This window comes from Nicotiana sylvestris, chromosome 4 (assembly GCF_000393655.2).
Source record: "Nicotiana sylvestris chromosome 4, ASM39365v2, whole genome shotgun sequence".
NCBI lineage: Eukaryota > Viridiplantae > Streptophyta > Magnoliopsida > Solanales > Solanaceae > Nicotiana > Nicotiana sylvestris.
The window spans coordinates 137,404,222-137,424,596 of record NC_091060.1 but is presented as its reverse complement, the minus strand read 5'-3'; the positions used below and the strand labels follow the sequence as shown (position 1 = coordinate 137,424,596).

Here is a 20,375-nt window from a genome sequence, read left to right as displayed (position 1 = left end):
TATTGGTGGAGGAGAATAAAAGAGGACATTGTTGCATATGTGGCTCGGTGTTTGAATTGTCAGCAGGTTAAGTACGAACATCAGAGACCTGGTGGTTTGTTCCAGAAGATTGAGATTCCTGAGTGGAAGTGGGAGAGTATCACTATGGACCTCGTTGTTGAACTCCCACGGACTCAGAGGAAGTTCAATGCAATGTGGGTTATTGTTGATAGGCTGACCAAGTCAGCACATTTCATTCCGGTAGCAGTCTCCTATTCTTCCGAGAGGTTAGTTGAGATCTATATCCGGGAGATTGTTCGTCTTCATGGTGTGCCCGTGTCTATCATTTCGGACCAAGGTACGTAGTTCACCTCGTATTTCTGGAGAGCAGTTTAGCGGGAGTTGGGCACACGGGTTGAGTTGAGCACAGCATTTCATCCTCAGATGGATGGGCAGTCCGAGCGGACTATTCAGATTTTGGAGGATATGCTCCGAGCTTGTGTCATTGACTTTGGAGGCTCGTGGGATCAGTTTTTGCCTTTAGCAGAGTTTGCCTTCAACAACAGCTACTAGTCGAGCATCCAGATGGCTCCTTATGAGGCTTTATATGGTAGGCAGTGTCGGTCGCTGGTTAGATAGTTTGAGCCGGGAGAGGCTCGGTTGTTGGGTACGGATCTAGTAATGGATGCCATGGACAAGGTCAGGATCATTCAGGATAGGCTTCGTACAGCTCAGTCCAGGCAAAAGTGTTATGCCGACCGTAAGGTTCGTGATTTGGCATTCATGGTCGGTGAGCGGGTATTGCTTCGGGTGTCTCCTATGAAGGATGTGATAAGATTTGGGAAGAGGGGCAAGCTTAGCCCTAGATTCATTGGCCCGTTTGAGATTCTTGATCGAGTGGGAGAGGTGGCTTACATATTTGCGTTGTCGTCGAGCTTATCAGCCGTGCATATGGTGTATCATGTGTCCATGCTTCGGAAGTATCACGGCGATCCATCCCACGTGTTAGATTTCAGCACTGTCCAGTTGGACAAGGACTTGTCCTATTAGGAGGAGTCGGTAGCTATTCTAGATCGGCAAGTTCGTCAGTTGAGATCGAAGAGTTTCCCTTCTGTTCGTGTTCAGTTGAGAGGTTAGCCTACTGAGGCATCGACCTGGGAATTCGAGTCTGATATGTGGAGTCGTGATCTCCATCTTTTCCCCAACTCAGTTACTTCCTTCTTATGTCCGTTCGAGGACGAACGGTTGTTTTAGGGGTTCATTGAGGGACCTGGGATGTTTTTGAGCCCAGCCGTATGTTAGCTTGCACAGTCGCTCGTTCTTCTTTATTGGAGTGTATCCGAGATCGGCAGTATGATGACCCTCATTTGTGTATCCTTAGAGGCACGGTGCAGCAAGGAGGTGCCAAGCAGGTTATCTTAGGAGATAATGGAGTTTTGAGGCTGCAGGGTCGAGTTTGTGTGCCTAATATGGATGGGCTCCGGGAGTTGATTTTAGAGGAGGCCCATAGTTCCCGGTACTTTATTCATCCAGGCGTCGCTAAGATGTATTAGGATTTGTGGTAGCATTATTGGTAGAGGAGAATAAAAAAAGACATTGTTCCATATGTGGCTCGGTGTTTGAATTGTCAGCAGGTTAAGTACGAACATCAGAGACCTGGTGGTTTATTCCAGAAGATTGAGATTCCTGAGTGGAAGTGGGAGCGTACTATGGGCTTCGTTGTTGGACTCCCACGGACTCAGAGGAAGTTCAATGCAGTGTGGGTTATTGTTGATAGGCTGACCATGTCAGCACATTTCATTCCAGCAGCAGTCTCCTATTCTTCCGAGAGGTTAGCTGAGATCTATATCCGGGAGATTGTTCGTCTTCATGGTGTGCCCGTGTCTATCATTTCGCACCGAGGTACGCAGTTTACCTCGCATTTTTGGAGAGTAGTTCAACGGGAGTTGGGCACACGGGTTGAGTTGAGCACAGCATTTCATCCTCAGAAGGACGGGCAGTCTGGGCGAACTATTCAGATTTTGGAGGATATGCTCCGAGCTTGTGTCATTGACTTTGGAGGCTCGTGGGATCAATTTTTGCCTTTAGCAGAGTTTGCCTACAACAACAGCTACCAGTCGAGCATCCAGATGGCTCCTTATGAGGCTTTATATGGTAGGCAGTGTCGGTCGCCGGTTAGATGGTTTGAGCTGAGAGAGGCTCAGTTGTTGGGTACGGATCTAGTACAGGATGCCTTGGACAAGGTCAGGATCATTCAGGATAGGCTTCGTACAGCTCAGTCCAGGCAAAGGCGTTATGCCGACAGTAAGGTTCGTGATTTGGCATTCATGGTCGGTGAGCGGGTATTGCTTCGGGTGTCGCCTATGAAGGGCATGATGAGATTTGGGAAGAGGAGCAAGCTTAGCCCTAGATTCATTGGCCCATTTGAGATTCTTGATCGAGTGGGAGAGGTGGCTTACAGACTTGCGTTGTCGTCGAGCTTATCAGCCATGCATCCAGTGTTTCATGTGTCCATGCTTCGGAAGTATCACAACAATCCATCCCACGTGTTAGATTTCAGCACTGTCCAGTTGGACAAAGACTTGTCCTATGAGGAGGAGCGGGTAGCTATTCTAGACCGGTAGGTTCGTTAGTTGAGATCGAAGAGTTTCCCTTCTGACGTGTTCAGTCGAGAGGTCAGCCTACTAAGGCATCGACCTGGGAGTCTGAGTCCGATATGCGGAGCCGTTATCTCCATCTTTTCCCCAACTCAGGTACTTTCTTCTTATATCCGTTCGAGGACGAACGATTATTTTAGAGGTGGAGAATGTGATGACCCAAAAGGTCATCACTTGTTTTAGAAATAAATTCTGTGTTTCGAGGCCTTAAAAACCTCTTTCTATCTCACCTCGATTTGTGTGCGCAGTACGGGCACGTAGTCGGAAAGCCATTATGTGAAAATCTATGAAAAATGATAAATTTTGCCTTTAAAAAGAATTTAAGTTGACTTCGATCAACATTTTGGGTAAACGGACCCAAACCCGTAATTTGACGGTCCCGAAGGGTCCGTAGGAAAATATGGGACTTGGGCGTATGCCCGAAATCAAATTTTGAGGTCCCAAGCCCGAGAAATGAATTTTTAAAGAAAATTATTTTCTGGAATATATATAAGTGTTTGGAAATGAAATTGTTTGGATTTGGAATTTGATGGTATCGGGCCTGTATTTTGGTTCCGGAGCCCGGTACAGATCTTATATGTGATTTAAGTTGAGCCTGTAAAATTTGGTGAGAAATGGAGGTCATATGACGTGATTCGAAACCTTAGTTGTAAAATTTGAAACTTTGAAAGTTCTTAAGATTTTCTTTAATTTTGATGATAAATTCATAGTTGTTGATGTTATTTTGGTGATTTGATTGCACGAGCAAGTCCGTATGATGTTTTTGGGTTATTGTACATGTTTGGTTTGGAGCCCCGAGGGCTCAGATGAGTTTTGGATAGGCCTCGAAGTGAAATTTGGACTTAGGAAGTTGCAGGTTTTTAGCTTGTATGTTGCAGGTCTGCAGGCTTCGCAAATGCGAAGCATGGCTCGCAAATGCGAACGTTTATCGCAAATGCAAAAAAGACCTGGTCTGCCTTGGGGTCGCAAATGCGACGAAGTCATCGCAAAAGCGATATCGTAAATGCGAAGGGCCCATCGCATTTGCGAAGTGGCCTGGAATCCTTCAGTGTCACAAATGCGACAATCCCATCGCAAAAGCGAGTTCGCAATTGCGAACAGTAATCGCAAATGCGATGATAGCAGTTGTCTGAAGGGTTCGCAATTGCGAACCCTGGTCACAATTGCGACATCTGCAACCTGCAAATTCATAACTTAGCCGAAAATCTTTTATTTTTCAAACCCTTTCAAAACCAAAACACTCTTGGGCGATTTTTCAAGGACAAGTACTCTTCCAAATCGATTGTAAGTCATTTCTAACTTGTTTTTATTAATCTTTAACATCTTTTCTCATGATTTTAACTCAAAATCAAAGGTTTTCATGGGGAAATTGGGTGTTTTGGGTAGAACCTAGACTTTTTAAAATTTTGGGGATTTGGACCTCGATTTGAGGTCCTGTTTCAAAACAAATTATATATTTGGGTTTGTGGGGGAATGAGTAATCGGGTTTTGACCATGTGGGCCCGGGGTCGATTTTTGACTTTTTGGAAAAACTTTAGAAAACCTATTTTCATGCATTGGAATGGATTCATTTAGCATTTATTGATATAGTTAAGTAACTTGTGGCTAGATACAAGCGAATTGGTAGTGGATTCAAGAGGTAAAGCGATAGTTGAGACTTGAATTGTGTCTGTGGCATCGAGGTAAGTGTTTGGTCTAACCTTAGCTTGAGGGATTAGAAGTTGTGTCCTATTTGCTATGTGTTATTTGTTGAGGCATGGTGACGAGTATCTATACGTTGGTTTCAAGCATGCCCGTGAGTCTTATACTATGAATAATGTGACTCTGTTTGTATTGTTCATGCCTTACGGATGACTTCTATTGTTGAGCAAAGCTTGTGGAAGTAATAGTGGTATTTCAATATTGAAGAGCATTGCCTCAAGTTGTATAATGAATTGTGGAAGTATAACTAGCAATTGAACCTTATAGAGCATTGGCTCAAGTTGTGAAGTGAGTTGTAAAGTAAATGTGAAAAGAAGAATAGAATTATTATATTGTCTCGCTTGTCGGGATGTTGTTGTTTTTAATGATATCTCCCTTTGCCGGGATGTTGATGCTTTTGATATTGTTTCCTTGCCAGGATTTGATTGTTGAACTATTGCTCCCTTGCCGGGATTTTATTGTGACTTTATTTATTTCCTTGCCCTTATTGCTTGTGATTGTTGTTTGGGTGTGGAAGAGTGTTAAAGCACGAAGGGTGATGCCGTGCATTGTTTTGGTGAGAGAGTGTTAAAGCACGAAGGGTGATGTCGTGTATGATTTTGTGAGGACGAGCGTAAAAGCACGAAGGGTGATGTCGTCCCACACGATGCACCATTCCGTACTGATTATATTGATTTCATGGTGAGGACGAGAGTAAAAGCACGAAAGGTAATGCCGTGCAGATTATATTGATTCTTATGGTGAGGACGAGAGTAAAAGCATGAAGGGTGATGTCGTGCACTTGTTTGATTTCTGATTCCTGTTGATAATTGAGTTATGGTGTTCCTTATATTTACCTGATGTCCTTCTATTATCATTTGATGTTTCCCCGCAGCATGTTTCCCCCTCTCATCCCTAACTGTACATTCCTGTTTTTATTTTCCATTGTATATGATTAAACTGCACAGGTTATTTGGTCGTCTGGTCCTAGCCTCGTCACCACTTCGTCGAGGTTAGGCTAGGCACTTACCAGCACATGGGGTCGGTTGTGTTGATACTACACTCTGCACTGTGTGCAGATCCCGATGGAGCATACCGATCGTAGCTTTGGGTTTCTGCCTTCAGTCCTGTCGGAGATTCCGAGGTAGTCCTGCAAACGTCCGCAGGCCTTGGCGTGTTCTCCTATCCTTTTATTCTGTTTCTTTTATGTATTCCAGAGACAGTGTTTGTTTTAACTCTTTCGGGCCTTTATTTGTAGTATTCCTAGACAATCTATGGAATTGTGACACCAGTTTTGGATAGTTTATGTATGGATTGGTATTGACATCTTTATTAAAATATTACATTTCAGTCTTCCGCTTTTAAATTTTCACTGTTTATGCAATGTTGGCTAGCTTTCACTAGTAGGTGTCATCACGACTCCCGAGGGTGGGAAATCCAGATCGTGACAATATGTGATTTAAACTTGTGCTTGGATTCCACACTTTGACAAATATAGCGTTTTTAACTTTTTAACTTGAACTTAGATTCTAGATTTTGACTTGTACTCTACAATTTACATTTTTGTACATTAATATTTTAGAGATATTAAGTTAATAAAGGGTATAAAAGTTTGTCAATATTTAAAGGTTATTTTTGTCTCATAATATTTAGCATAAATTATTCATGTTTTTATAATAATATAGAATATAGATAGATATAGATAACGGTGGACAATCCTCGTCGCTGAGCTACTTATATGGTTGAGTTAGGCAGCAGCTGCCGCTTCTCTTAAGTTTGTAATAAACAAGGAGAGCTGCATATTAACTCTTGCTCGAAGGAAGAGAAATCTGGTAGTCTGTAATTCAAGACCTGGAATAAAAAGTGAATTGCTATACGTCTTTTATATCGCTATTAATACAGCAGGAGCAGTAGAGTAACCTGCTTCCACAACAAAAATGACTGTGTGAGAAACTATATCCTATTCTTCTGTAGCAGGCCTAAAACACCATAAGAGAGCACATCTCCTCAGCACCGACGTCCCCCCCTAATCTGAGGCGAATCCACCTATAGGCTATAGGCTATAGCTACTACACCCTTCTTTCTCTTTTCGTTGTCGGGACCAAAAAGAAACGAAAAAATGAAACTGAAAAGTAAAATGAATAGGACATCTATACATAATTACATCTAGTAATAATAAGTTGGTCCTTTGTTATTTGTTGCATCTCTACAAAGCATGGAACGCACTTCAAGAATGGACCTTGGAGGCTCAAGGTCTTTCTCTTGAAGCGAATTACCTAAAAGCTGTTGCATCTGAGAGGCAAATGTATCATCTAGGATCTGCAAAAGTCAAATACACAAAATGATAAAATTGGATGCACTTTGTGCTAGAATGTTGTTTTAACTTTATAGTTGGTAACTAGCAAAACGAATGTTGCTACTTACAGAGACTGCAATTCGCGAGCCCTTGTACCAAGCCCGGTTCTCTTTCCTGCTTTCCAAGAAACTTAGCACGTCCTGCAGCAGAGTGAAATTAGTAATAATTTTTGCACAAAAATGAACACTAAGCTATCAACCATAAGTTCAAACTAACCTGTCCCATCCTGTCCCAGTAGCCTCGACAACTTGCGATGAATACATTAGGCTCAAATATGGTGTAAAGGTGATTTATTGTACTCGTAAGTTGCTCCTTCAATGGCTGCATCTTACTTCTAATGTCTGATTCTATGACACTCTCCTTGGAATCTTGTAAAATTTTCTTCAACTTTGTGTTGCTCTGCAACTTCGTCTGAAGCAGGAACAGTGATATTAGTTTAGTAGTCAGTCTATGGATTGGTTTGAAAGAGATAAAATGCAGAATCTGACTGGTGCTACTTATGAAAATTCAATTATGGGTATCAGTTACGAGTTTCTTTTAATGAATGAATCAAATACTGCTAAATCAGCAGCATAAGATCTGCATAACAGAGCCTACTAAATACATCATGTGCACTTTACTCTCCCCTCAATCCAAATAGTGAAAACAAAAAAAAAGAATTATTTTAGATGAAGCATTGACTTTATTCTCACCTTGTATTTAGTTTCGGCCAAATACATATGCAGCCCCTCAAAGTTGGACCAGTTTTCATTTGGACACTTTAACTAAGGCTGTACCTATTGACCACTCTAACCCAACAAAAGCGTGCCAATTAAACACAATAGCTGATACGGCAAGAAAGTGTTTTTAACATCTCTTGACCGCGTGAGTTGATCAAAAACATATTTTTTCTTTTTTTTTCTCTTTTTTTTAAAGATCATTTTTGTTTTAAAACCACATCACCAACTTTAATCTCCGAGCCACCTTTAACCATCCCCGAATAAATCACGGATCATCTTACTGGAGCCATTGCAGACAACTCTTGCCGACAAGCTTAACTTCATCTTGATCTTAGCTTCTGTTGTTTAGCTCTAACAACCTTTCACAAACTAAAGACCACTCTTTTTCAACCCCAAAACGCCACCTTCAACCAGATTTTTACACTGGCGTTCTAGTCAACTCAGTCAAGTGAAACCAAACCAGTTATTTCCCATCTTATGAATATTTGGATTATTTATATATCAAATATTTACAGTTTTGAGTGGCCTTAGTGTGACTGTAATTCCTGGTCGTGGTAGTTACAGGTGTTATTTCGTATTGTTATCATCTCACCATCAATATTTCAAAAGATTTAAATTAAAACCAGTAGAATACTGAAATAGCAAATGAACTTAATTTTTGACCAAATAAAAATGGAAGATAAGTGTTGGGTGATGAATGTGATCAAGAAAAGGGCAAAAAGGGTGTTCTGTAGTGTGAAATATATATTAAGAGAAAAAAGGAAGAAAGCTCCGGATTTTGGATGTAGATTTAGAAGAAAAGAAGCAAAAGATGAAATTGTAGAAGAGGAAGAAAGAAGCAAACGAAAAAGCAGAAGACTGAAAGAACAAAGAACGAAGAAGAACAGAGGGGAGGGGACCGGACAGGGGATCCAAAGTTGTCAGGAAGAGGAGGGGTTTTTTAATATTTCCACGTGGCTTTCGATTATTTGTCTGATTTGCCACGTCAGAAGTATTTGTTGTCATGCGCCTGAACTTATTTATGCACATTGTGTGAAGTGTTTAATTGGCATTCTTTGTAAGTGACTTTAGTTCAATATGTATAGACTTTATTATGCCAGCTTTAAGGGGCCGCCTATGTATTTGGCCTTTAGTTTGTGCATTATCTAGGTGGATTCCTTTCAATTTTAGATTTAACCAAAATGTAGGGCAAAACTTACATTTTCTGCGAGCTTCTCGATGACTGCTTGCACATAATTTCTGAATTTAGAGCGAAGCATCACAGTCACCTCACTCAAGCGCTCTCCAGGGGCGGTGTTCCCTCCTTCGGGGATACATGAACCCCAGGACTTAAATTGCTGCTCTATTTTTGGGCGCAGAATGTCAAGCATCCTCTTCATTGAATTCAAAAGAATACCCAGCTGAAAGAAGGAACATGTTTCAGGCCTAAATATATGAATAAAAATTGATGAAGGGCAGAGCTACGAGGATACGTACATCATCTGGCCCAATATATGGGCAAACTGATCTTTTGGCAAGTTTTTGCACATATTTGAGGCCAAACTTCTTGGGTGTCAAATTCTCCTTTAATGGTGACAAGACATCTGCATATTGCTTCTCTAGTGCATCCAAAATTGCTTTCTCAATATCAGCAATGGCCTTTATGACATTAAGAGAAATACAAAAAGAGAAGTGTTAACTATAAAACAAAATAGTAGTTATAACAAAAGAAAAATAAATAAAATGTAACATGAACGCAGAGTGCAACAGCAGCTCGTTTGCTACCATCCATTTGATTCCTTTTATCTCAAGCAAGCAACAATATGTTCACTCACAGAAGAAGAAAATGAAGCAAAAAAGGGAAAATGAAAAGGAAATAAAAATCCCTATGTAACAAGTTTCCTTTTCATACAACATCCCAATGGGGAAGTCTACAATGCACCAGTCCTCTTCAGCAACTAAATAAATCAACCTTGGCACTGGCAGATTATATACTGGTATATCCACACTGTGCACAGTTTCCAGGTTTTAGTAAGGACAGGCAGAAACAGAAGAAACCAAAGAAAAGGGATAATGAGTACTGGGAAATTGGTATTCAATAACTACTGTTTCACTGTTAATCATTCAGAGGTCTGAGATCTACATGTATGAATTGAAAGGTCCGAATGATCAACTTAATCAGTTGTTAGAATTAATAGGTCTTCAAAATGTTCACTACTTTAGACAGTTAATGAACCTTTTGAATGACATGGTTAAAAAATGCAACAAGCTTCAGAAAATTGTACTAAAATCCCCCCCCCCCCTCCCCGTTTTGCCAACAATAGAATATTTTCATGCATTGAGTAGTAAAGAAAAACAAGAATAATCAGGGCATACATTCTCCAATGCAAATGTGTACTCCGGCCAGCGGCAGATGATGACCTCAAAGTCAGTTAGAGTTTCTTTCAGGCGCTCGTACATTTCATCAACGAACGGGGTTGTTGAATGCTGTGTTTTCACTCCCGACCATTTCACCTGTGAGATAATGAGTTTATTCAGCACCAATCAGGAAAGGATAAAGGATAGAATATATCAGCAGAACGTGAAAACCAGTGCTAACTGAATGCCTATATTAACTTGATGCAGAATTACGGAAGCTGTCAGTAGTGTAAAGAGTCAAATTTTCTTTTCCATATAAGCAAGCATATAAAACTAAGATTCCATTGCTATATGAATTGACCCATCTTAAAAAATTAAGATGAAAGTAGCTGAGATGAGGATGTTGAGATGGACGTGTGGGCATACCAGGTTAGATAGGATTAGGAATGATATTATTCGGGATATGGTAGGTGTGGCCCTCGTGGAGGATAAGATGCGGGAGGCGAGGTTGAGATGGTTTGGGCATGTTAAGAGGAGGAGCACAGAAGGCCCTGTTAGAAGGTGTGAGAGGTTAGCAGTGGTGGGTCTAGGAGGGGTAGAGGTAGGCCTAAGAAGTCTTGGGGAGAAGTGATCAGGCGGGACATGACGCAGCTGGAGCTTACTGAAGACATGACCCTTGATAGGAGGGTGTGGCGGTCGAGGATTAGGGTAGTAGGTTAGTAGGTAGTCGAGCATTCTCCCTATGTCTTCTTGGTGCGATACCATTAGCGTTAGTATGATTTCTCTTTATTCTTAGATTGTTATTACTACTTAGGGGTCGTTTGGTAGGGTGCATAAGAATAATGCTGAATAGGGTGTATTAGTAATGCTGGTATTAGTTATGCTTGCATTAGTTATGCTGGTATTAGTTATGCTGACATATTTCTTATCCATTGTTTGGTTTGATGTATTAAAGCATTGCACAGTTTCTAAAAGAATTGTTTGTTTACAAAAATGTCCTCAAAATTAGTCCACTCGAACTTTTTAAAAGAAACATATGTTGAGAAATGTTTTTATATGAAAAAGTTTTAAAAAAATTATTTTATTTGTCTACCTATATCGTAAAATAAAATTAAATATTTATTTATAAAAAAGGAAATATGCTAAGTATTTATTTATTTACTAGGGATATAATTTTATTTCTCACTATTTGGATTATTTTGAACTTGCATTAATATACTAACTAGCATATTTTAATCAAGCATAAATTTTGAAGGACAATTTTGTCTTTAACTAAGCTAATGCATGCATTAAAACCCATTGCATTGCTAATACCATTGTTTTCTATGCATTAGTTATGCATAGTATAATACCAAATAGGATGTATAACTAATGCTTGCATAACTAATGCATAGGTTCAAAATGTCTACCAAACAATGTATTATTAATACACAAAGCTAATGCATGCATTAGCTTATCTAATGCTTCCTACCAAACGACCCCTTAGTGTTTAAGTGCTTTCTTGGCTTCGACCTTCTTGTTTTATCTTACTGTTGTCACTACTTGTTGGCATGACTTTTTTTCATTCTTTCTTTAGCCGAGGGTCTATACGAAACAACCTCTCTGTCCTCCCAGGGTAGGGGGGTAGGGTTGCGTACATCTTACCCTCCCCGGACCCCGCTTGTGGAAACACACTGGGTTTGTTGTTGTTGTTTAAAAAATTAAGCAAAAGCAATAAATCTAGACCCTAGTAGTTTCAATTACAAGTTCCTTTTAGTTGCTAAATTTGCATTGCATCTGGGAAGCAGTAAGTGAAAACTCCCACACCAAATAAACTTTCCTCCAAATTAAACCCTGCAAAAAGTGCAAGATTTACAACTTCTTATTTAAAATTTTCATTTTCCTCTCAAACAAACGCATGCAAGAAAATGAATTTGATTCTCTTTTACTTTATTGTAAATTTTTCAAGAAAAAGCTTTCTAGCAACTATCTTGACATCCAAATGAAGACTCAATATTTTCAAGCTGCTCCTGTCCTTCTTTTAGGTTACTGAAAATTAAGAAGCCTAATCTAGATTTTAGGTTCTCATCCCTTTGTATACTGGATCCACTTGAAATCCACATCCAGCCTCCACTTACATGCTTACATGCAAAACTCATCATAATAAGGAAGCTGCAAGCATGTTTAAACGAGAGAAAAGAAAAACAGAGGCATTGACTGGCTTAATCCAAAAGATTAAAACGCAAATAATAATAATAATAAATAAATAAATAAATAAAGAATATAGCACAGTGCAAGATTATGTAAGTGAGACGTGCTGGAACGAAAACGAGTTTGATACACACGAATTGCTGTCCGGGAAAATAATCACACCAAACACGTATATCATATGAAATGCGGTTCATCATAGTGGGGGATAATAGAACCAAGTCAAGAGAGAGTAGATAAGGGTTTAAACAGTGCCTGATAAAGCCTCAGTTAGTACCTTGTCCAGCTTGCAAGATTCCAGCAAAGAGAGCCGCTTATCCTGGATCCACAGGATAATATACAAATGGAACAACTCTTTCGCATCAACTCCTCCTTTAATGGGCCTGCACAGGTTGTTTCATAAAACATTACACTATTTAGCATATAAATCTTATGTATCAAAAAGTGCACCTATGAGGCAAGAATTACTTGATATTCCAGCAGGCAAGATCCCTCTGAAAATCTGCTGTTGCAATGACAAGATCAGTCACATGAGGAGAAGGGCCAGCAGGGGGGCATGCAATCAGGAATGCACGCAATCTACAGCAAAGTTCTGCACTATATATGGCTGAGGAAAGATTCGGCAAGTCTATGAAGCTGCACAGAGAATTGAAAACATTGAAACAGTTAGGAATGCTACGAAAAATGACAACAAATAATGATTCTTTTTTGGCATTGGACTCGTTTATTGTACAAGAAATGCTCCTAGGACTCGTTGTCATAAAAGAACATGCTTACTGGTATTATGCATGAAAGAAGAAATGCAGATGCAATGCATAAGCACGAGAGAAAGGGGGCTAAGAAGAGGCAGAGGGGGGAGGGTGGACGGAGGATCATATCTGTTGAGAAAATGGAATTTGGGTCTAACTCAACCTCAAAAGCTAGCTCATTAAGCGAAGATTTCCAAACCATATAAGGAAACAACAGTTCATTCCTCAGCCAATGTGGGACATTTCATACCCTTCTGCAACCCTAGGAGTAACCGTCTTATGCATGGATAATATAACATGGGGCCCGACGTTAGGTAAATTAAGAACAGGGATGGGTTTGGATCTGATACCATGTTAAGAAAATGGACTTTGAGTCTATTCAACCTCAAAAGCTAGCACAAGAGGTGAGGATTGCTCAAGACCATATAAGGAAACAATAACACATTCCCTAAACCATGTGAGACACTTAACAATGTTAACGTTTGTTTTATCAAAAAAGTCAATTCACTTTACCATCTTCGCATATATAATTTGAGTGATGTGAGTAACAACTTGTTGTAATTACTAATCAATCTAAAAGTAAGTTTACTTTAGACACGTACTAATCTTGGTATAGTTTAAAATTAGACATACCTTGGAAGTTTCACTTTACCATCTTCGCATATATAATTTGAGTGATGTGAGTAACAACTTGTTGTAATTACTAATCAATCTAAAAGTAAGTTTACTTTAGACACGTACTAATCTTGGTATAGTTTAAAATTAGACATACCTTGGAAGTATATTTTGATTGTGAATCTCCATATCAGTAAAAATTTCATTTCTGATGTTCATGCAGAGTGACTTCATTTTTTTATAAGCAGTAGACACAGTAACTGCATCCATCAAGAGTCCTTCATTATTCCCGCTGACATATTCATCAGTCTCTGTCAAGTGCCGTCTTGATCTTTTCTTAGCAGCGGCCTGTACAATCAAACATTAATGCCAAAAACTGCATATAAGAAACAGAAGATATAGGGAGATATGTGCCAGCTTCCAGACCTGGAAATAGCTGTACAGTGTGTTCTGAGCTTCAGGAGATAATATATCATGAAGTAGAGAATATAGTTTAACAGCAGGCTCCAATGCAGGTGGTACAACCCCCGTAGCGGGTTTGAAAACATCCATTATCCCTGATGGTGTTGACTCATCCAATGACTTGTAGTTTTCAAAAACCAACGCAAAGATCTGTTCAATCTGGTCCTCAACTTCCCCCAAAATACGATTCTGTAGGTAGCAAGCAAACATTGTGCAAAGTCAGTACTTAGGAGAGAGATGTGAGCAAATTGTAGGCCATGCTTTTATAAAAAAAATACAGACATCGAATACAACTTTGAAGACAATGAAGTCACAGAATAACTTGGAATCGTAGAGACACAAGACAGCATCAATGTCCAATCTGCAATATGGGATATATCAGATTCAATTCGGTTTACAAGTGTTACCTCTTGATGACTGAGGGTGCTCTTAGAACGGCCCTTCATTATTACAGGCAACAAAAGATCATGCACAATTGTAAGACAATCAGCAGTTGGTGTTGCGACATCCATGACATATGAAAGGTACCTGAACAGTTGATGTTGCAAAATTAATACAAGCTAGCACAGAATAAGGAGTCGGATAAAACAAGCAAATGTAAATGGATTGTACCTTAATCTAGTATATGCATCAGAAACTCCATAGTATGATGCAAACTCAGTGAGTAACCATTTCCAAGGACCATGTAGTGTCAAGTTTCTTTGTTGGAATTGCTGAATCTTCATTGCAACTTCAAGTGCCAGGTCATAAGCAACAGTTTCTGCAACCGAACCACACTATGATAGGACGAAACCAAAAAAGTGTCAGATTATAGAAATTCGTTATCTAATTGTGCTTTCATTTTCTCCGCATAACTTTTTTGAGCAGGGGATTCCAGCAAATCTTTAATGGTCAAATAAAAGCACATTACACATTTCCACAGAAGAACTCCACCAAGATAACAATAGATAATAAGAAATGAACAAGTCAGCTTCATATGTTTCCATTTCAAAAGAGTCAGCTTCATATCATTGTAATCAAATGTGGGGGAGGAGTGAAATGACGAACAAGACAGGCTCAGTATCTACGGAAGTCCACAAATACTGATTTGAAAGTCAGAAGGTGTTGCATTCTTATCTTCTCTTTTCCTCTCTCTAAAATACATACTTGGAAAGCAATTCATTAAGCAAAATTACATGAGCCAACGTAGATAAATAATTCTTTTACTCTTCTTTTAGTTGTAGAAATGCTTGAAAGCATGACAAAACTCACCTTAAGATGACTATTTTCATCAAATGTAGCTGAGTAATTTATAAAGAGTTGTACTTTGCCAACAAGCTCGTGCTCTGGTTCACGATAGACAGACCACCATCGAAGTTTCTCACCCTGAATGAATCTTTACGTAAGCATCACGAGCTAACTGAAGCAGTTATGATAGTTGATGACTAAGTAGAATTCTGACAGGTTTACCGGTTCTTCAGCAATGGTGGCGACTTGAGCAAGGACACGACCATAATGCTTTCCATTGGAATCCAGGACTTCAACAATTAGGTCATCTCCAAAACTATCTGGAAAGCTGTAAAGATGTTCCCATCACAATCCAAACATTATAGCAGTCCTCCAAAGACAAAATATTCATTTAACAAACTCAATAAAATGGAAGTAGGATGAAGCCTGAAGGACAAAGAGAAACTTACAAAATGTGGGTTTCGCCTGATCCAGGTTGCATCTTTATAGCATCCTCTTCCATTGAACTTTTTAGTCGTAATAAACAATAGTATGTCTCTGATCACATATAAGGTTTCTTGGGTGAGATAACATTTAGCAAATAGAATCATTACCTTATAAATTTTTTATAAAGAAAAAAATGCCTCTATGGTCAGAGTTTTTGTGCCACATAGGTCTTAAAGTGAGAGAGGATGAAAGGTGAATGATATAGAGAAAGGTCAAGTATAAAAATTTCCCACAATACCAATTATTTTAAAGCTCCCTATAAGTTGGTATGTTTTACATGAACTTCTTTACCTTGAACAACTTCATAAGACGACGGACTGCTGCGTAGAGATGTCACACCAATTTTCAGGAGTCCAGAAACTTGCTTTATATACTGGGTGCTCGCCTGCATGTATGCCAAACTCTGGCGCGAGAATGAACCATTTGCAGGTATACGAGGAGCAAAACGGACTTTGCGAACTGCTTGCCACCCTGAAGAGATTGTTGACCGCAAATTTGATAGGTGATATCTAACAGATTCCATCTTTATTTTTGGTGTTTTCAAGGAAGAAAAACTGCAGCCAGTAGGTGGGTCCAGGCCCATTTTAACCTTCCTAACTGCAAAATCAGAATAAGGTCAATGAGAGATTTCTTCGGTAGTATTACCCTGAAATATTGCAAGTAAATATCATGGGTTACCTTGGATCTTCATCTTTCCAACCATTTGCTTAGGTTTTGCGGCAGCCGCCTCCTTAGGAAGCTCTGAAGAGCGATTTACCATTAATTCCTCCTCTGATTGTAATAGAACTTGTTGTAACCTGTAAATCCATACAGGAGACAAGATTAATTGGGTTCTTCATTTACAAGGGCACAAGAACTCTATGAGCACGTATGCTCAATAACGTGGAACAGGAAGAAAAACTGACCTAAACGCATTCCTTAGGAGAGCACATTCACTCTCCAAGAACATCGGAGCTTCCAAGCAACCCCTAGCCCAAGCATGCAGGCAAAGCCTAACACACGCATCATAAGCAAGCACACGATGCCATGGCCCTAGTGCACTGTATTGGACAGAAAATCATCACTGATAATACCTGAAGAGTAACTAGACAATGGACATTTGTTCGCGTTACCAGTAAAGATACCTGGCATGAAAAGTTGGAAGGCGAGCAGGATAAGAACCCGAAGGTCCTCCACTTTCTACAGCAGCAGCTGTCGTCCTGGAAAACATATGCAAGCAGATATAGGCTGAAATTCAGGAAGTACTGTGCTTTCAAAGAAGGAAGGCACTAGGGCCCAAGCAAAAGATATAGCTTTAGGTTTTGCAACTGGTTTGTGAACACTAACCTCACAGGTGAGTCAGAATGATTTGGAACTTTGACCTGGTCGTTTAAGCCAGAAGGAATGTTACTATTTGCCTTAGTTGAGAGACCACTATCTTCTGCTGTAGATTGCACATTAACTGCTCTAGAGGCAGGGACCCATTCATCAACTTCTTTGATTTCGGCAGCAGAACTACAAAATGGAGGTGCACTGGGAACCTCTTCATCAGAAGTGGCCTTCTTCTGTAAATTCCCAGAGGTCATATCCTGCAAGTGATTGAATTAGCTTCACAAGAGCGTGTCCACTTTCTCTAGAAAATACAAGGAACCATGTGATACATGACGAAAATTCCGCTGCACTAGTAGAAAAAATTAAATTCAACTGGCAAACATTCTGCAAAGTGGAAAAGGAAATGTAGCCATCAACAAGAGCTAATCAGATTATTCATCCATCAACCATTATTCTTATTCCATTAGAATGAAGCACATGCCTAATAAGCAGCAAGTTCAAAAGTTTATACTAAACATGGATCCTCATCAACTTACAGCGGTTGAACATCTCCTAAGCTTACTAGAAACATCCTTGAGAAATATGGCAATCAATACATCCAGCTGATCCAATAGTAAATCTCATTCAAGATATGATGCAATTGATAATCCATTTGACATATTAAAAAGGGCAACCCGGTGCATTAAGCTCCCGCTATGCGCGGGGTCCGGGGAAGGGCCGGACCACAAGGGTCTATTGTATGCAGCCTTACCCTGCATTTCTGCAAGTTCTAGATTGAATTTATTTTCACAGTGGGGATAGTGCCAGGAGAAAAAAGGAACTGTTGTGCTTTACTCCAGAATGAAATAAGGAATAAGGGAAAAAAAGTAGACAATATCAATAGAAGTATATCAGCTTATCCTTAGTCAACCTCAAAAAAATTCCAAAACTAAGTGACTAACACAATACTGGAAACATGTAGCAACAATAGAGCATTCAACTGGCCACTCATGCCAGGGAGTTCTTTTTAGCCATGAGCAATACTACTTTATACTATTCAATATCCTTTGTTTATTCCACCGAAAACACCTAAAATGGTCAAATTATAATTTGAATAATTATATTGCATAAAAGCTGGATAGATTAAACATTATGCTCGATACTAATCAATGATATCGATTAAGAACAAAAGGTAGTACTTAAATTCTAGATTTTACACAGCACTACGGATGATAAAATTAAAGAACTGCAATGCGGACCACTTCAGAAACTGAAGATAAGTGCATACATCAAAAGAAATAAGGACATGATTAGACATGTTCATTGGGACATAAGAGTTAGAAGGAATCTTCAGGATTGGGAAGCAGCTAAATTCCAAGGCCTAGTTGAAATGTTAGTGAGGACTTATGAAAGTGGGATGTGGGACGAGATGGTTCGTTTTTAGTATAGTCATGTTATCATCAGCTCTTGGTGAGGAAGTAATCAAATTATCCACATTATCAGTTTGGATCCGCTCGGTACCAAAAAAGGTGTGCGTTTTTACTTGGCTAGAAACAAGGGGAGCTATCCTAACAACTGGAAATTTGAAAAAAAGGAGGATTATAGAAATGGCAATGCACAGAATCTGAAGTAAGAGTGCGGATGCATAAATCATACAGGAGCATATTTAGGCAACTTTTGACAACCATTAATGAGGAGCATCATTCCTAAAAAAGATATTTTTAAATGATTGCTTCAATTATGGATAATAACATCGTAGCATAATTCTATGTAACCAAGTTCTAGAGCTAATATCATTTTCGATGAATACAATTAGAAACTCAATTCAGAACATAGCTAACGCAAATTAATACCTTCTGAGTCTTGTTTCCTGTATTCAATCTTGACGGAATGCTGGACGCATACCCCTCAGATGCATAATTTGTTGATCGTGGAACGGTTCCATTATTGGTCCCAACTTGAGTCGAGGAAAACTCAGAGCTTGCAGCAGAATCAGAAGATTCCTCCTCAGTATAAACACTACTTCCAATTGGATTTCTATTAGCTCCTCTCAGCAATCTATCGGCCACATATCCACGACCTCTCCCCAACGTCTCCATTGACGAACTAACATCATCAGAGTACACACTGTCACTTGCATACAGCGCAGTAGCACGCCTTTGTGGGAGATTGTAATATCTTTGAGTGGCTGCAGTAGTGCTAGGAATTCTATCGTCGTGTGGTGATGAATCCAGTGAGTATCTTCCCCCATAAACCTCCTCTTCTGAGTCAGTGATCATGTCATTATCAGAAGCTGATGCACTTTCATCTAAATTTCCAGGAATAACTCTAGATACCGGAATAACTCCTGATAGATGGCCACTACGGAATTTGGAAGGCGGTGGAAGTCCAACATTGCGGCCGCCATTTCTCATGCTGACAATAGGATCAATTCTTGATCTTTGGCTTGAAATAGAGTAAGGAACTTCCTTTGTCTGCTGCCCAGAACCCTGAAGTTTTGAGTTCAATTTTCAAATAATGCAACAAAAATCAAATCAACAACCTCCAAAACTGTCACTATCACACACTGAATTTCAAAATCAAAGTTAAAATCAACCACACAACATGACAAAGATAATCTGATATCTTAAATTCAGACTTCAAAATTTGAAATTTCAAGAATATTAGATAAAAACAAAACCCAGATAGAAATTAGAAGAAAATTTGCAGAAAATTGAAGGGATTAGAGAAATGAGACCTCTCGAACCCACTTGAGGGCGTTATTATCAAGACCCTCAGTGAACATCTGCGTCTGAAATCGCCTGAGTTCACAGAAACAAGAAACTCCAGTAAGAGAAAATCACAATGCATCACTTACATAAGAGCAAAAAACAAAACAAAAGACTATCAAATATACCAGAACAGACAAATACCAGAATGGGTGTTCTGTGTGTGTGTGTGTGTGTGTGTGAGAGAGAGAGAGAGAGAGAGAGGAAAGAGTAGTAATAATCTGATCCTGAAAGAGAGAGAAAGAGAGGATAGAGATCAGTGAAAACAAAAGACTACTCAAAACCCAGAAGAAAGCTCTCTCCTCACTGCTAAAACACAAAAAATAAGGAAGAAAATACAATGTGGTCGGTTCTCGTACCTTAAACGATATCGTTTTTTCTAGGAAGCAGATCACAGAGTAGTGTTACTTCATTGTTGGGTTCGAATTAAAAGTTCTTTTTTTTCTTTTCTTTTGGGTTTTGAGTGAAGGAAAAAGAAAATGAAAAACAAGAATGGCAGAAGAAGAGGGGGATTTAGCCGAAAAGTACTGAGCACGTAGAAATGGTGGGGGTTGACACAACAACAGCAACAAAAACAAAAGAGGAGTCGAACGTTGTAATGGGAACTACCTTTATTGAGTTGTTTCTCTCTTTCTGTTTTCCGGCTTCCTTATACGATAAACAATGAGGAGTCACATGGGAAACTGGGTGGGACCCACAGTTTTCCTCTCGCTTTCTGGTTTTTTCAAAATTCTAGTTTTGGACCCTTTAATTAAAGTCTCATTTCCCCATTTACCCCTTGAAAATTGAAATTTGTAATACTCCTATCCTTTTGTTCACTTCTCATTTGGACCAAAGTACTTCATGTTTTAGTTCAAAATTTG

General features: G+C 39.4%; 1 protein-coding gene across 1 annotated transcript; it reads right to left on the bottom strand.

Annotated features, from left to right (window-relative positions):
* Nucleotides 1-6,135: 6,135 nt before the first annotated feature.
* On the bottom strand, nucleotides 6,136-20,122 carry LOC104220854 (uncharacterized). Its single transcript, XM_070172252.1, has 23 exons — nucleotides 19,872-20,122; nucleotides 19,482-19,545; nucleotides 18,598-19,233; nucleotides 16,781-17,022; nucleotides 16,579-16,653; nucleotides 16,360-16,494; nucleotides 16,133-16,251; nucleotides 15,746-16,051; nucleotides 15,418-15,505; nucleotides 15,191-15,296; nucleotides 14,993-15,106; nucleotides 14,354-14,517; nucleotides 14,149-14,269; nucleotides 13,706-13,930; nucleotides 13,437-13,627; nucleotides 12,384-12,551; nucleotides 12,193-12,298; nucleotides 9,747-9,884; nucleotides 8,868-9,029; nucleotides 8,591-8,791; nucleotides 6,889-7,083; nucleotides 6,741-6,812; nucleotides 6,136-6,635 (listed from the first exon to the last, which is right to left on the bottom strand). The coding sequence occupies exons 2-23, from the start codon at nucleotides 19,527-19,529 to the stop codon at nucleotides 6,483-6,485; spliced, it is 3,765 nt and encodes a 1,254-aa protein (XP_070028353.1). The 5' UTR covers nucleotides 19,530-19,545; nucleotides 19,872-20,122; the 3' UTR covers nucleotides 6,136-6,482.
* Nucleotides 20,123-20,375: the final 253 nt, after the last annotated feature.

Bases quoted from the DNA above. Each gene is read 5' to 3' on its own strand.
- LOC104220854 (XM_070172252.1), bottom strand. From the start codon at position 19,529: ATGTTCACTGAGGGTCTTGATAATAACGCCCTCAAGTGGGTTCGAGAG. The intron at 12,552-13,436 runs GTATGTCTAATT...TTCTCTGTGCAG, and splicing joins AATCAAAATATACTTCCAAG to CTTCATAGACTTGCCGAATC. The intron at 9,030-9,746 runs GTATGCCCTGAT...AATGTCATAAAG, and splicing joins ACACATTTGCATTGGAGAAT to GCCATTGCTGATATTGAGAA.